We start from the raw sequence: 15388 nt of genomic DNA on the forward strand, positions 1-15388 counted from the left end.
AGTTGGACTATAAAGAAAGCTGAGCGCCGAAGAATTGATGCTTTTGAACTGTGGTGTTGGAGAAGACTCTTGAGAGTCCCTTGGACTGCAAGGAGATCTCATTAGTCCTAAAGATCAGTCCTGGGTGTTCATTGGAAGGACAAATTTTGAAGCTGAAACTCCAATACCTTGGCCACCTGATGCCAAGAGCTGACTCATTTGAAAAGATCCTGATGCTGGGAAAGATTGAGGGCGGGAGGAGAACGGGACGACAGAGGATGAGATGATTGGATGGCATCACCGACTCAATGGACATGAGTTTGGGTAAACTCTGGGAGTTGGTGATGGACAGGGAGAGGCCTGGTGTGCTGCGGTTCATGGGGTGGTAGAGTCGGACACGACTGAGCGACAGAACTGAACTGACACATAGATGGGTAGTTACATACATAAGAAAGAGATTAAGTAAATGAGAAAGCAAATGGGATAAAAGGTTAAGGATGTTTGAATCTGGGTAAAGGGTATACGTGTGCATTCCTTGCGATATTTTTGCTTGCAACTTTTTTGTTTGAAATTATTTTCAAATCAAAAAGTAAAACATTATTTTCAAATCAAAAAATTGGCTTTGGGAAACAATCTGATTGAAATAATCTGGCAGGTTAAGAGGCTGGCAATATTCTTAAGAGACTATTAGTGTTGTGGAAACATCACGGATCTAAAGAAATCTATGTTTAGTCCCGTGTTACTAACTTATGATCCAGAGAAAGTCACCCAAAGCCTCTCTAAGCTTCAGTTCCTCCACCTTAGAGAGCTGTTGGGATGATCAAACGAAAGAACGTGTATATAAAATTCTTTCCTGCTACATGCCACTGCAGAAGAGGAAAGTTTGTTTAACAACAGGCAGGACTAAAGCCATAACTGTCTCTTACGGCAAGCCAGCGGCTCCACCATGTCTTTTCCAAGGCCCTGAGGCCAACTACGGTGTTTAACAGTCTCACCTCTTCAAGGGGGCGGTGAAGGCACCACTTCCCTCTCCAGGTGGATACAGCCGCTGCCCGAGGGCGCAGGCGCCGACTCAGACCACGTGACGGCCTGGCCCTAGCCCCGCCCCCGCCCGGACGTCTTCGCGGGATCGCCCTGGAAATGCATTCTCAGAGGAACCAGCCGCCGCCAATGGGAAGCGAGCGAGTGCCACGAACAGGCCAATAAGGAGGGAGCGGTGCGGGGTTTAAACCTCAGGCGGGGCCCGATTCCTCCCGGCGTGCTGCGGAGGAACGGCTGTTGGCCTGTGGTTGATTCAAGCTCCCGGCTGGTCGGGGGCTCCAGTGCTCTCCTCCTCACTGAGCTGCTGCCTGGTGCAGAAGAAGCCATGGCGCTCCGGATCACCAGGGTGAGCTGCGGGTGGTGAGCAGACGCGGCTCTCGTAACTGGCTGCGCCTCCTCTCCCTGTCTCTCCTACCGGAGTTTCCCTGGCAGGAGCGGACCGGGACCGAGATTGGGGGGAAGGATGTGGAGGATGGGCGCCGGCGAGCCCCTAAAGTGGTGGGAGAGCTTGGGGGGCGGACGGTCGGATAGAAGATGAAAAAGGGTAGTGGACAAGCGGGGGAGGGGCAGATGGAGGGTAGACGCGAAACCTTTTGTAAAAAGGCAATGGAAACCCCTGAGCGAGCTCCCACCAACTGCGCAACCACCCACGGGAAGGTGCCTGCAACTGAAGGCTTTTTAGATTTCCTTTCAAATGTAAATTCATGGTATTTTAGGTCCGGCAGGGACTAAGCAGGCGATCCCTCAATAGGTGAAATACAAGGTTCCGGAAGGAAATTGGCTTGTCACAGCCTTAGCGTAGCCCCTGGAACCCTGGTTTTCCCTGGGAACCCATTTACAGTTCGCTTTCCTCCTGAAAGCTTCTGTTTTGCCCCCATTTTAACCCTTGATTACTCTAACCTGGCTGAGCCAGCTCTCAAAGTGGTCTTGATTCTTACAGAACACGAAGATTAGTGCTGAAAATAAGGCGAAGATCAGTATGGCAGGGGCCAAGCGCGTGCCTGTGGCCGCTGTTGCAACATCTAAGCCCGGGCTGAGGCCCCGAACAGCTCTTGGAGACATCGGTAACAAAGTCAGTGAACAACCGCAGGCCAAACTGCCTCTGAAAAAGGTATAACTGTCTCCCTGATTCAACTACTCTGTGAGAATGCCTTCCAGCTGTGACCCGTGATGGAGAAACATTCCATTCTCTCCTTTTCATCCACAGGAAGCAAAAACTTTAGCTTCTGGAAAAGTTACTGCTAAAAAAGTACCAAAACCTCTGGAAAAGGCTCCTGTACCTGTGCCGGAGCCCCAGCCGGAGCCAGAGCCGGAACCCGAGCATGTTAAGGAAGACAAACTTTCCCCCGAGCCTATTTTGGTAAACTTGACTCTACTATTTGAGAACCTGTTGTTTCTTTTCCTTCATTTTACTAATGGATGGCACAGTATTTGAATAAATATAAATAATAGTAATAGTTACAGAGTGCTTAGGAGGTAGGCTCTGCTAAACACTTTGCATGAATTAGCTCACAAAATCTTACTCTCAGCACTGGTATTGTCATCTCTAGCTTTGTAGATAATGGTGTAGAGAAGTATTAAGTTTGAGCAAACAATTCATAGGGTCGTAAAAGGGTCGGACAGGACTTAGCCACTGAACAACAAACTCTCTTTTCTTTTCAAACTTTCTTTTGAGTCACTTCTCATCAGTGGCACAAAATTGGGTTCAAACACAGACTATCTGGCTTCAGAATCTGTGCTTTTAATTGTCATACTGCCCCGCCTTTGTTTACTGTATTGAGCTGCCTGGACTAAAGATTTGACTGTATTTGGGTACAAGCCATCTCTGTCTGAAATTTATTGATTGAAACAGATTGTTCTCTTGAGTCCTTTTTTTTTTTAAAAACTCCATAACGTGGCCTTCAAACAATAAGCCTGTAACTTTGGAATTTATATAAGGATGTAAAGCAGAAAACGGAGCTCTTCAGAGTAGGCAAGAAGATGAGTTAACAGCCTCAAAACCAAGAATTTTAAAATTAAATATCAGGCATGTAAATGTATTTACTTCTGTGAGGGAGACTATACCATCTTTGAAAAGGCTGCTTTCCTGAAATTGCAATGAACTCCATTCTTAAGTTTTAATTTTTAAAACTTTATTAAAGCTGGTTGGGCAAAATAGTCATTTTGCCTAGCTCTCTATATCTAAGGGAAGTGGATATGAGGCTATGGCTTTAGTATTGACCTTGTGAACATAGCACAGAAACCTGTAGCATGCACAGTCTTTAATTGGCCATACTGAGCTTTTCATCAAAATCCCATACTGATTGTTGCCTTTGCTTTCCCACCCTCTTTTAACTGATAACCTTTTCACCCTTCAGAACAGCTCATGCATCAACATTTAAAGCTTTCCCTAATTTTCCAAATTCCACCCTAACTCTCCTCACCCCTACTTTTGTTCCTAGAATCAATTTCTTTTACTTCATTTACTTATTTCTTCTGAATCCAAATCCCCTTGAGGACACCATAAAGCCAGTACTTAACACAAAGCTTGACTTGATGGACGTGCTCAATAACTGTTTGGACAACGGGGTAACTGGAGCTTGAAGAAAATGATTCATGATAACGAAGTCAATTAATCCTTAGTAGTCCGGATAGAACTTGTGTTCTCCTGTGCAGTGGGAAGCAGTCCCTGTTTTGAAATAAAGACTGAAAGCTAACTTGTCATTCACTTGGATTAACTTTACATGACCTTGCTAAACAACGCATTACTAATCAGCTCCCTTTGGAGGAAAGTCTAGATATGAACTTGCTTCCTCTCTGTTTTACCTGTTAGCATGCTCATGATTCTAAATTGGTTCAGTCTAAGTTGGCATCTCACTTTTCATATTATTCACTTCCTGAAGACAAATGGAATAATAGATTTGAGAAGATGAAAATAAACTGCACGTCTATCCGGCAGATAGTCTCTTGAGTTGATACCAATAATCTGTCCATTCTCAGACAGTATGCTCCTTTTTGCAATTATTTCAAAAAGTCTCTCTGTTTCCAGGTCGATACTCCCTCTCCAAGCCCCATGGAAACATCTGGCTGTGCCCCTGCAGAAGAGTATCTGTGTCAGGCTTTCTCAGATGTAATTCTTGCAGTGAGTGATGTGGATGCAGAAGACGGAGCGGATCCAAACCTTTGTAGTGAATATGTAAAAGATATCTATGCTTATCTAAGACAACTTGAGGTCAGTAGTATTAAACCATTGTTTTTTTCTAAACTGCATCTAGTTTGGAGATTTTCCATTAACAGTTTTAAGCAGGATACAAGCAGCGTTTCTTAACAGTAGATTCCACTTTGAAGTTCTTTGCAAAATGTCAAAAGTGGCACCAAATGCCAAGAAGGTGGGATTTGGGGCGTTTTTTTTTTTTGGTGAAAGTCCTAACTGTTGGACTGCCAGGGAATTCCCAATGACAGCTTTATTTGCCATTTTGAATGGGGGAAATTCAAAGTGAAAGATATTACCATGGCTTTTCTAAAGGAAAGTCCACAGATTGAAAGATATTTTATATCCATCACAATTAGGAGTGTTCAGTTCAGTTCAGTCGCTCAGTCATGTCCGACTCTTTGTGCCCCTGTGGACTGAAGCATGCCGGGCCTTCATGTCCATCACCAACTCCCGAAGTTTACCCAAACTCATGTCCATTGAGTCAGTGATGCCATCCAACCATCTCCTCCTCTGTCGTCCCCTTCTCTCGCCCTCAATCTTTCTCAGCATCAGGGTCTTTTCCAGAGAGTCAGTTCTTCGCATCAGGTGGCCAAAGTATTGGAGTTTCAGCTTCAGCATCAGTCCTTCCAATGAATATTCAGGACTGATCTCCTTTAGGATGGACTGGTTGGATCTCCTTGCAGTCCAAGGGACTCCCAAGAGTCTTCTCCAACACCACAGTTCAAAAGCATCAGTTTTCTTTATAGTCCAACTCTCACATCCATACATGACTACTGGATAAATCATAGCTTTGACTAGACAGACCTTTGTTGGCAAAGTAATGTCTCTGGTTTTTAATATGCTATCTAAGTTGGTCATAACTTTCCTTCCAAGGAGTAAATGTCTTTTAATTTCATGGCTGCAGTCACCATCTGCAGTGATTTTGGAGCCTAGAAAAATAGTCTGTCACTGTTTCCATAGTTTCCCCATCTATTTGCCATGAAGTGATGGGACCAGATGCCATGATCTTAGTTTTCTGAATGTTGAGCTTTAAGCCAGCTTTTTCACTCTCCTGTTTCACTTTCATCCAGAGGCTCTTTAATTCTTCACTTTGTGCCGGAAGAGTGGTGTCATCTGTATATCTGAGGTAATTGATATTTCTCCCCGCAATCTTGATTCCACCTTGTGCTTCCTCCAGCCCAGCGTTTCTCATGATGTACTCTGCACATAAGTTAAATAAGCAGGGTGACAATATATAGCCTTGACGTACTCCTTTTCCTATTTGGAAAAGGAGTTGTTGTTGTTCCTGTTCCTGTTGTTCCATGTCCAGTTCTAACTTGTTTCTTGACCTGCATACAGGTTTCTCAGGAGGCAGGTCAGGTGGTCTGGTATTCCCATCTCTTTCAGAATTTTCCACAGTTTATTGTGATCCACATAGTCAATACAGCAGAAGTTGATGTTTTTCTGGAACTATCTTTTTCTATGATTCAGCAGATGTTGGCAATTTGATCTCTAGTTCCTCTGCCTTTCCTAAATCCAGCTTGAACATCGGGAAGTTCTCTGTTCATGTACTGGTGTAGCCTTGCTTTTGGACAATTTTTAGCATTACTTTGCTAGTGTATGAGATGAGTGCAATTATGCAGTAGTTTGAACATTCTTTGGGATTGGAATGAAAACTGACCTTTTCCAGTCCTGTGGCCACTGCTGAGTTTTCCGAATTTGCTTGCGTATTGAGTGAAGCACTTTCACAGCATCATCTTTTAGGATTTGAAATAGCTCAACTGGGATTCCATCACCTCCACTAGTTTTGTTCATAGTGATGCTCCCTAAGACCCATTTAACTTCACATTCCAGGATGTCTGGCTCTAGGTGAGTGATCACACCATCGTGTGAAGATCTGGGTCCTGAAGATCTTTTTTGTACAGTTCTTTGTATTCTTGCCACCTCTTCTTAATATCTTCTGCTTCTGTTAGGTTCATACCATTTCTGTCCTTTATTGTGCCTATCTTTGCATGAAATGTTCCCTTGGTATCTCTAATTTTCTTGAAGAGATCTCTAGTCGTTCCCATCTGTTGTTTTCCTCTATTTCTTTGCATTGATGGCTGAGGAAAGGCTTTCTTATCTCTTCTTACTATTCTTTGGAATTCTGCATTCAAGTGGATATATCTTTCCTTTTCTCCTTTGCCTTTCGCTTCTCTTCTTTTCACAGCTATTTGTAAGGCTTCCTCAGACAACCATTTTGCGTTTTTTGCATTTCTTTTCCATGGGGATGGTCTTGATCCTTGTCTCCTGTACAATGTCACGAACCTCCGTCCATAGTTCTTCAGGCACTCTATCAAATCTAATCCCTTGAATCTATTTGTCACTTCCACTGTATAATCGTAATGAATTTGATTTAGGTCATACCTGAATGGTCTAGTGGTTTTCTCTACTTTCTTCAGTTTAAGTCTGAATTTGGCAATAAGGAGTTCATGATCTGAGCCACAGTCAGCTCCCAGTTTGTTTTTGCTGACTGTATAGAGCTTCTCCATCTTTGGCTGCAAAGAATATAATCAGTCTGAATTCATTATTGACCATCTGGTGATGTTCACGTGTAGAGGAGAAGTAATGGAAAAGGCTAATTATCCTTTGCTAGTTTTGTTTTGGTTCAGATAACTAGTCTATTTTAATTTTATGGGCACAATGATAGTGTTTCTCTCAAGAAGGCAGGTCAGTAATCTTAAAAATCAAATTTGTGCACTGCCTTGCGTCAAGTGTCTGATGTTAATTTTGCATAGTCTTACTCTGGACTCCATCTTATTTATTTCATTACTCTTACTTCCCATTCTCATAATTAATTCTTCCTTACTTTTAAATGGCTTTATTTTGTTCATACATTTATAAGCCACCATGAATCATTAAATGGCTTATAAACACATTTTGTTTTACTTTGGTAGCTCATTGTAAATTCTAACAGCATTCTTTAATCACTAGGCTCTCCAACGAAAACTGATAAGTGCTACTGGTTTGTATTAACTGGAACCTTCAGTTCACCTCTGTGCTCATATCATAGGGTTGGTTATAAATTATATATAAATTATATATCATAGTGTTGTGTATGGAGAAGGTGGTAAAAAACCATAGCCCAAACAAGGCATTTTGGGTCAGTGTGGCTTATGAACATGTGATATCTGGGAAATTGTTTTTGTCCAATAAGAATATACTCAAAACTAAAACTTTTGGTCTTCTTCCATTTCATCTCATTTCTGAAACTTTCTATTGGTGTCCTTTGTCCTTTCCCCCAAACAAGGAGGCATTCTGTATGTTAACAACATAAGCAATACAGTTAGCAAATTTACTCAGTTGCTTGTTTATAATGCATTCTATTGTAGTGGCATCATTAATATCTTCAGCAGGCTGTTGCCTGGTTATTTTGGGTATCTCCATCTTCTACAGGATTGTCCTGTAAGACTTTCGCCAGAACCAGCCTTCTCTGAATTTTTTCTCCTTTGTTTTTGTTTTTTATTTATTTGGCTGCTGCTAAGTCGCTTCAGTCGTGTCCAACTCTGTGCAACCCCATAGACGGCAGCCCACCAGGCTTCCCTGTCCCTGGGATTCTCCAGGCAAGAACACTGGAGTGGGTTGCCATTTCCTTCTCCAATGCATGAAAGTAAAAAGTGAAAGTGAAGTCGCTCAGTCGTGTCCGACTCTCAGCGACCCCATGGACCGCAGCCAACCAGGCTCCTCCGTCCATGGATTTTCCAGGCAAGAGTACTGGAGTGGGGTGACTAGGTCTTATTTATAGTGCTCAAGACCTAGTTTCCTGACCAGGGATCAAACCCAGGCCCCCTGCATTGGAAGCAGAGTCCCACCCTCTCGACCACCATGGAAGTCCCTTCTCCCTTGTTTTTAAAGTTAGTGGTCTAACTTAGCAGGTGTGTGTGCTGGATTTTGATGGTTAACTTTTCTTACCCATGCTGTTTGGGGGGTTAAACCTTGAAGCACGTGTGGTAGCATATTAGTTCCAGCTGATCTGGGAGCTGCTACTATTATTTTCTCTTAACTCCGTGAAGCTCAGGGGCTTCCCAGGTGGTGCAATGGTAAAGAATCTGCCTGCCAATGCAGGAGGCACAAGAGATGCAGGTTCGATCCCTAGGTCGGGAGGATCCCCTGCACTAGGAAATGGCAACCTGCTCCAGTATTCTTGGCTAGAAGATCCCATGGACAGAGGACCCTGGTGAGTTATAATCCGTGGGGTTGCAAAGAGTCTGACACAACTGAGCACACACACATAAAGCTCAAGGTTCTGGGTTTGGAGTCTTAAAAAGATCTGAGGTGATAGTACGGTATCTTTATTTGTGAAGGAGGGACAGGATGTGGGCCAGTAGTAGTGATGGTGAATTGGGTATAGTAAGATTTGCCAACATGAAAACCTGTCACACTGTCCTGTTTGACATGTGCTTTCTTTGTTTCTCGGTGATGGAGCTGTTTGCAATGACCAAATGATAATAGAGCTTAGAGCTATTAAAGATTTTAAATGTTCCAGAGCTGTTCTGAGGTGACCAGTTATTTCTGGTCAGAAATGTAACGTGGACTCTTACTTCTTAGGATAATCAGCATTTCTTTTGCAGGAAGAGCAAGCAGTCAAACCAAAATACCTAATGGGTCGTGAAGTCACTGGAAACATGAGAGCCATCCTCATTGACTGGCTAGTGCAAGTTCAAATAAAATTCAGATTACTGCAGGAGACCATGTACATGACTGTTTCCATAATTGATCGGTTCATGCAGGTGAGTGTAATTCAGCAGTTGAGGGTTCTTCCTCTCAGGGTCCTCTCTGAATCATAAGAAACAGACCTTTTCAGCTAAAATCTGTCTTGAGGCATGGGGTGTCTTTGAGATTTTGTTGTGGGAATGTGTCTTTCCTATCTCTCCTTCACAGTTCTGTGCTTCCTTTTTCAAATACCGATAACTTATTCATTGACTTGATATTCCCACTGTAGGATACCTATGTGCCCAAGAAGATGCTGCAGCTGGTTGGAGTCACTGCCATGTTTGTTGCAAGCAAATATGAGGAAATGTACCCTCCAGAAATCGGTGACTTTGCCTTTGTGACTGACAACACCTACACCAAGTTTCAAATCAGACAGATGGAAATGAAGATTCTAAGAGCTTTAAATTTTAGTCTGGGTCGCCCTCTACCCCTGCATTTCCTTCGGAGAGCATCTAAGATTGGAGAGGTACAGGTTTCTTGAAACGTCTGGTATGGAACATTAGGGAATACTGCTGGCCATTGAGATCTAATTCAAGTGCATTATATTTATACCTAACTGCCTGAAGAAGGCATAAAGGTAGTCTTTATTTCCAGTCGGTCTGTGTGTTAATATTATTATTAAAGCCTTTCATGGGCAATTGCATTTGAGAATTTATAGGCAAACAATTGTAGGTACAGTGATGGGCATACTAGTTACTGCCAGTGCAGAATTCTCTGACAGAACCTGTGGGTTTTATTCCAGGTTGATGTTGAGCTACATACCCTGGCCAAATATTTGATGGAACTAACTATGCTGGACTACGATATGGTGCACTTTCCTCCTTCTCAGATTGCAGCGGGAGCTTTTTGCTTAGCACTGAAAGTTCTTGATAATGGTGAATGGGTAAGCTCTGTCCCACAAACTGAGATTATCCTGAGCTTTGAAATTTCACTATTTGCTCAGGATAGAGCTGTTGTCATTAAAGGACAATTCATATAGCTCCTACATATGGCATCTTCTGAGGCAATGATTAGAATATCTTGTGATATTTTCTTAGAATGCTTCCATTTCATTGCCTAATCTCATCTTGCTATACCCCTTTGAGAAAGGCAGAGCAGCTGCTGCTGTTTATAGAGAGAGTAGCTCAAGCAGGTCAAATAACATACCAGAAGTTCATTCATATTCGTTGAGTCAATGAGTATTTCTCTTATATGTCATTTGATAATACTATAGGCCCTAGCAATAGAGTTGTAAATGAGAAAGTCAGCTCCATAACTTGGTCTAGCTTTGGGGTGGAAAATTCGGCAATTACAAAAGTGTAATTAAGTTTGAGCACAGGATCCTAGAGAAGCCACAAAAGAGGAGTAATTGGGGAAGAAAGGGTCTTAAGCTTGTCTTAAATTTCAATTATAATCATATAGAGTATCTACTTCCCTACCTACTTTTGAAGAACATCTAGAAATTTTATGAAAACCCTTGGTGATGAGCATTTTCAACATTAACTTTTGTTTTCTTAGACACCAACTCTACAGCATTACCTGTCATATACTGAAGAATCCCTTCTTGTTGTTATGCAACACCTGGCAAAGAATGTGGTCATGGTGAACCGTGGGCTCACAAAGCACATGGTGAGTCAATCAGTGGTACTATAGGGTGTCGGGGAAAGTGGAAATCATTGAGACTTTATGCCTGCCTGTAAATTCATAGCCTACTTTTTTAAGGAATTGATTTTTAACTGAATATCTGTATCATTGATTCTTATGTTTTCCTCTTTTCCATCATTAACTTCTGTACTTTTCTCTTCCAGACTATCAAGAACAAGTATGCCACATCTAAGCATGCTAAGATCAGCACTCTAGCACAGCTGAATTCTGCACTAGTTCAAGATTTAGCCAAGGCTGTGGCAAAGGTGTAACTTGTGAACTTTGGAATACTATCTGCAAATAAAATTGGCACCATGTGCCATCTGTACATATTATATGTTACATTTATTTACTTTTAATAAAGTTGAAGTTCTTTTTACTTATCCTTTAACTATTTGAATGTGGCTACTTTGCGCTTGAGGATAAAAGTTGTTTTAAAGGTATGGTGGGGATTGCTTAAAAACAGTTTTCAGTTACCTGGGGACCCAACTAATACATACAATTGGTTCTTCTTGGTTTTTGTTTTATATGCCTGGCTTTACTTATGATGATTTACTAAGCTCTTGAAGGCACTTAAAATCTAGATGTACTTTACATGTCATACTGTATGTAAGCCCAAGTCACCTTAAGAAATTCTGCTGCCTAGTTCTACATAAGGAAAAGTCTACCATTTCATTCCTAGTCCTCCTGATTCCTATTTACTCTGGTGGTTGCTACCATAATTCTAAGTAATCTCCTAGTACCACTTTCTTAAATTATCAACTTTAGCTAGTATCAGCATTTTCACTTGGAAAAATAAGAATTTTAATTTATATTCAAAGCCTAGTTTTTGTTCATTAGTTAAGAAAATAAAACACTCCTTAAATATGAAAGTATCTTAAAAACTTTATTTACCCACCTGTTCTTACTGTCCTGTCTCAGTCGCATGTGAAGGATATAAGGAGTTAGGAGTGTATCGATCCATGAATATGTGCATAGACCTGCGTATGTAGTATTATGGGATGTATTAAAAATGGGGTCATTTTGTATACTTAGCAATTCATTTCAACATGGACAGGCCTTACCTGTATTTGGGCATTACAGTCCATTGTATGGATATGTTATAATGTATTTAACCGTCCCTCTGTTTACATTGATTGCTTTTTCTCTTTGTTCCTATAGACAATGCTGTTTAAATGTCATTATATGCCATACTTTCCTTTATGTACATTGACTGAGTTCTCCAAAGAATGTGTGTTCTAAGTTCTGGCCGGTGTAGCCAGCTGACGTTCTCAATGTCATCAGCAATAAATGTACAAAAGTTCTGGTTTTCTCAGCATCTGTGCCTGAACTGAAGCTAATCATTCGCTTTAGTTTCTGTGACTTTTTTTGTGGCAAAAAATACCCTATTTTTTTACTGTCTTAACTTATACTTTTCATGACTAGTTGAATCAATTTTTGTTGTCGTTAACAATTTGTAAAAGCTTTCCCACTTTGTCATTTGCCCTAAATCTGATTATGCTGTTTTTCCCTTGCAGACAGTTTTAAACTTGGGTCTTACTAGATATATATTTTTTGTAGTTGCTTTTAGATTTTCAGTGTTAAGTTCAATTCCATCCCCAAACCATTAATATCTCTTAAATTTCTAAATTTTTCCTGTTAGGTGTGTAAGCCCTCAGTTAAACTTTTTGTATGTGGTATGAGGTAGGACTCTTAACTTGCAGATGGATACCCATTTGTGCCAGTACCATATGTTTAAACCCCCCCTTGGACAATTGAAACGCTAGTTTATTGTTCCCTGATCTACTTTTTCCCTGTGATTAATATAGTTTTACATTAAGTTTATCTGGAAAGATGAGGCTACCACTATTTTTCAAATATTTGTGGGGAAAATTTCAAAGAGGAACTTTGCAGTTACTGATAAGTGCTTTTAAATTTTGACTGAATGTTGTATACATACATATGTGTTAGCTCTGGATAGACTGACATTGTCTTCCATTCAGAAACTTTTCTCCAGTAAGGCTTGTTGCATGCCCTTCACTGCAGTGTTAGAATTTAATTATGTAATTGCTACACTTTTCTTGTCAAGTTAATTGCTGGGTTTAGGCTCTGTTACCCACCCCTATTTTTTATTGCTTTGTGTATTTTTTCTTACCTAGTTGATAGTTTCCTTCATTTTAGTGGTTTTCTAGGTTTTAAATCCCCAAAATTTATTTTTTCAACTACATGGTTTTTAGGTTATTGTTTTAGAATCTCCAAAATAACATTGTGAATCGGTAGATCGCTGTCTTATTCCTGGATTGTACACCTCCTCAGTATTTTTACCATCTAATATTTTTGCTGTTAGTCTGTAAGTGGTCTTTATATTTTAGGTATTTTTCTCTTACTGTTGAGAAAGGCTGTGGAATTTTATTTACTCTTTCAGCTTTTGATAACTTTTAAAAATATTACATTAATTTGAGGTTAATGAATTCTTGCTTACGATATACAGATTTAATCTGCTAGTATTTCATTTAGGAAGTTTTGCGTTTTGTGGGTAATTGGCTCAGTTTTTGTAACCATTTTCTAATTTTTATCCCATCTACCAGCTTTAAGGTGGATTAAAGAGGTTTTCATATTCAAGTGTTATAATTTGAAATCTTTATTCATTTGTTGAAAACTAGCTAAATTAATATGTAAAGTCACCTGGCCTGTGCTTATAGTGGTAGCTTTCTATGGTTTGGTGTTTTTTAATGAATTCCCCTCCTGTATCACCACCACTTTAAAAGAAAATCATCCATTCTAGATTTTCTTAATTATAGCTGTAGAGGTATAGGATATTAGTTAACCTCTTCTGTATTATAGTTATATCTTCTTAGTTCTGATGTTGAATACTTGTGTTTTCTAATCATGCTTGCCTAGAGGGTATTATTGGTGTTTTGAAAGAATCAGTTTTTGGTGTTATCATTTCTACCACCTCTGGTAGTTTTAGCTACCAAATGTTAATTCTCACCGTCTGCTTTTCTCAGTTATTTTCTAGTTAAATACTCAATGTATTTTTAGTAATAAAAGCCTTTGTATATACATTTTCCTCTGAGATAACTCATTTGTAAAGTTCTCTTTTTCATCAATATGGTTTTTAGAATTTCTTTTGTAATCCTTTTTGATCTGGAGATTATTTTACTGCTTATTTTCTTAAGTTTATTGTTTTTTGTCAGACACCTATATGTTGGTGTTTTCTTATTTCATTGGAGAAGTCCATGTAGTCGTGTCCAGCTCTTTGTGACCCCATGGACTGTACCCCGCCAGGCTCCTCTGTCCATGGGATTCTCCAGGCAAGAATACTGCAGTGGGTTGCATTGCCCTTCTCCAGGGGATCTTTCTGAACCAGGGATCTGAACCCATGTTTCCTGTGTCTCCTGCATTGCAGGCAGATTCTTTACCGTTGAGCCACCCAGAGATGGTCTGTAAAAAGCCTTTTGAAACTTCTATGCGGATTAAGTACATGATTGACTTATGTAGATAGTCCGTGGACAAAAGAAAGGGTTTTATTTCCTAACAGACACAGTTTTAGTGATTGAGGATGATATTCCCTTAAAATACTTCCATCGTGTGTCTAATGTCCTAAGAATTAGGATCCTCCAGAGCTGCAATCTTTTTGTCACACTAAAAAAGTTAACTATTTGGCTGTACCTGGTCTTAGTTGCAGCATGTGGGCTCTTAGTTCCCTAACCAGGGATCAACCCCGGGCCCCTTGCATTGGGAGCAGAGTGTTAACCACTGGACCACCTGGGAATTCCCCGTTTCAATTTTTTTTTTTTTTTTTAATTTATTGTTATAATCCACCACTGCAGTGGTTCTTAAAGTGTCATCCTCAACCAGCAACAGCAATATCACTTGGGGACATGAAGTGCAAATCAGAATCAGTAACGTGGAGAGGCACCTAGCTATATGTTTTAACCAGTCCTTTCCATGATCCTCATGTATGCTCTTGAGGAAAAGCATTGTATAACCTTTGGCCCAAATTTGGCCTGTGGACTCCTGATGGGCAGCTGCTTAAAAGGATGAGGTTGATGTGAGATACCAGAGACATGCTGGATAAATTAGTTCTGAAACATTGTAAGACATCCCCGACAAAGTACTTAAGTGAAAAAAGAAAACAGTAACTTTCTTGTAAAAGGAAAAATGAAGCAAAATGTTCTTCCAAGGAATTTGGGAGTAGCGAAGGCAATGGCACCCCACTCCAGTACTTTTGCCTAGAAAATCCCATGGACGGAGGAGCCTGGTAGGCTGCAATCCACGGGGTCGCTAGAGTCGGGCACGACTGAGCGACTTCACTTTCACTTTTCACTTTCATGCATTGGAGAAGGAAATGGCAACCCACTCCAGTGTTCTTGCCTGGAGAATCCCAGGGACAGGAAGCCTGGTGGGCTGCCGTTTCAGGGGTCTCACAGAGTCGGACACGACTAAAGCGACGCAGCAGCAGCAGCAGCAGTGGTGAACTTAACATTTTACATCCTACTATGCCTTTTGCATCTTTTACCAGGAGCAGAATTACTTTGATAATAGGAAAAAGGGTACAGCAGCAGCATTGTGTGAACAAGTTTAACTCTGGAGAAACTAGAGACTCTCCTGTTCAAAGAGCCCCGAGCTGCTTGTGCCACAAAGATCGTGTCACTTATGGGACTGATCATAGTGAAAAACTGCAAACCAATCAGGCATTTATGCCCTGCGTTTTCTCCATTACCTGGTCACTGCTCAGCTAAGCACTGGAGCATTAAATTCAGCTGAGAAAGGTCGATTGTAATCTGTCGGATCAAAAAACTGACACTCGGGGGCACGCAAACCTGTTGCAGCATGTGG

General features: G+C 40.9%; 1 protein-coding gene across 1 annotated transcript; it reads left to right on the top strand.

Annotated features, from left to right (window-relative positions):
- The first annotated feature begins 1206 nt into the window (after positions 1-1206).
- Positions 1207-10950, top strand: CCNB1 (cyclin B1). The gene is made up of 9 exons (XM_005889358.3): positions 1207-1366; positions 1961-2131; positions 2228-2380; positions 4049-4231; positions 8803-8961; positions 9174-9410; positions 9687-9827; positions 10442-10552; positions 10732-10950. Exons 1-9 carry the CDS (start codon positions 1346-1348, stop codon positions 10837-10839), a joined length of 1284 nt encoding a protein of 427 aa, XP_005889420.1. The 5' UTR covers positions 1207-1345; the 3' UTR covers positions 10840-10950.
- The last annotated feature ends 4438 nt before the right edge of the window (positions 10951-15388 follow it).

Source organism: Bos mutus, chromosome 20, assembly GCF_027580195.1.
Source record: "Bos mutus isolate GX-2022 chromosome 20, NWIPB_WYAK_1.1, whole genome shotgun sequence".
Classification (NCBI taxonomy): Eukaryota; Metazoa; Chordata; class Mammalia; order Artiodactyla; family Bovidae; genus Bos; species Bos mutus.

Coding starts and splice junctions, on each gene's coding strand:
- CCNB1 (XM_005889358.3), top strand. CDS start 1,346: ATGGCGCTCCGGATCACCAGG. Junction 8,962..9,173: donor TAATTGATCGGTTCATGCAG/GTGAGTGTAATT, acceptor TTCCCACTGTAG/GATACCTATGTGCCCAAGAA. Junction 9,828..10,441: donor TTCTTGATAATGGTGAATGG/GTAAGCTCTGTC, acceptor TTGTTTTCTTAG/ACACCAACTCTACAGCATTA.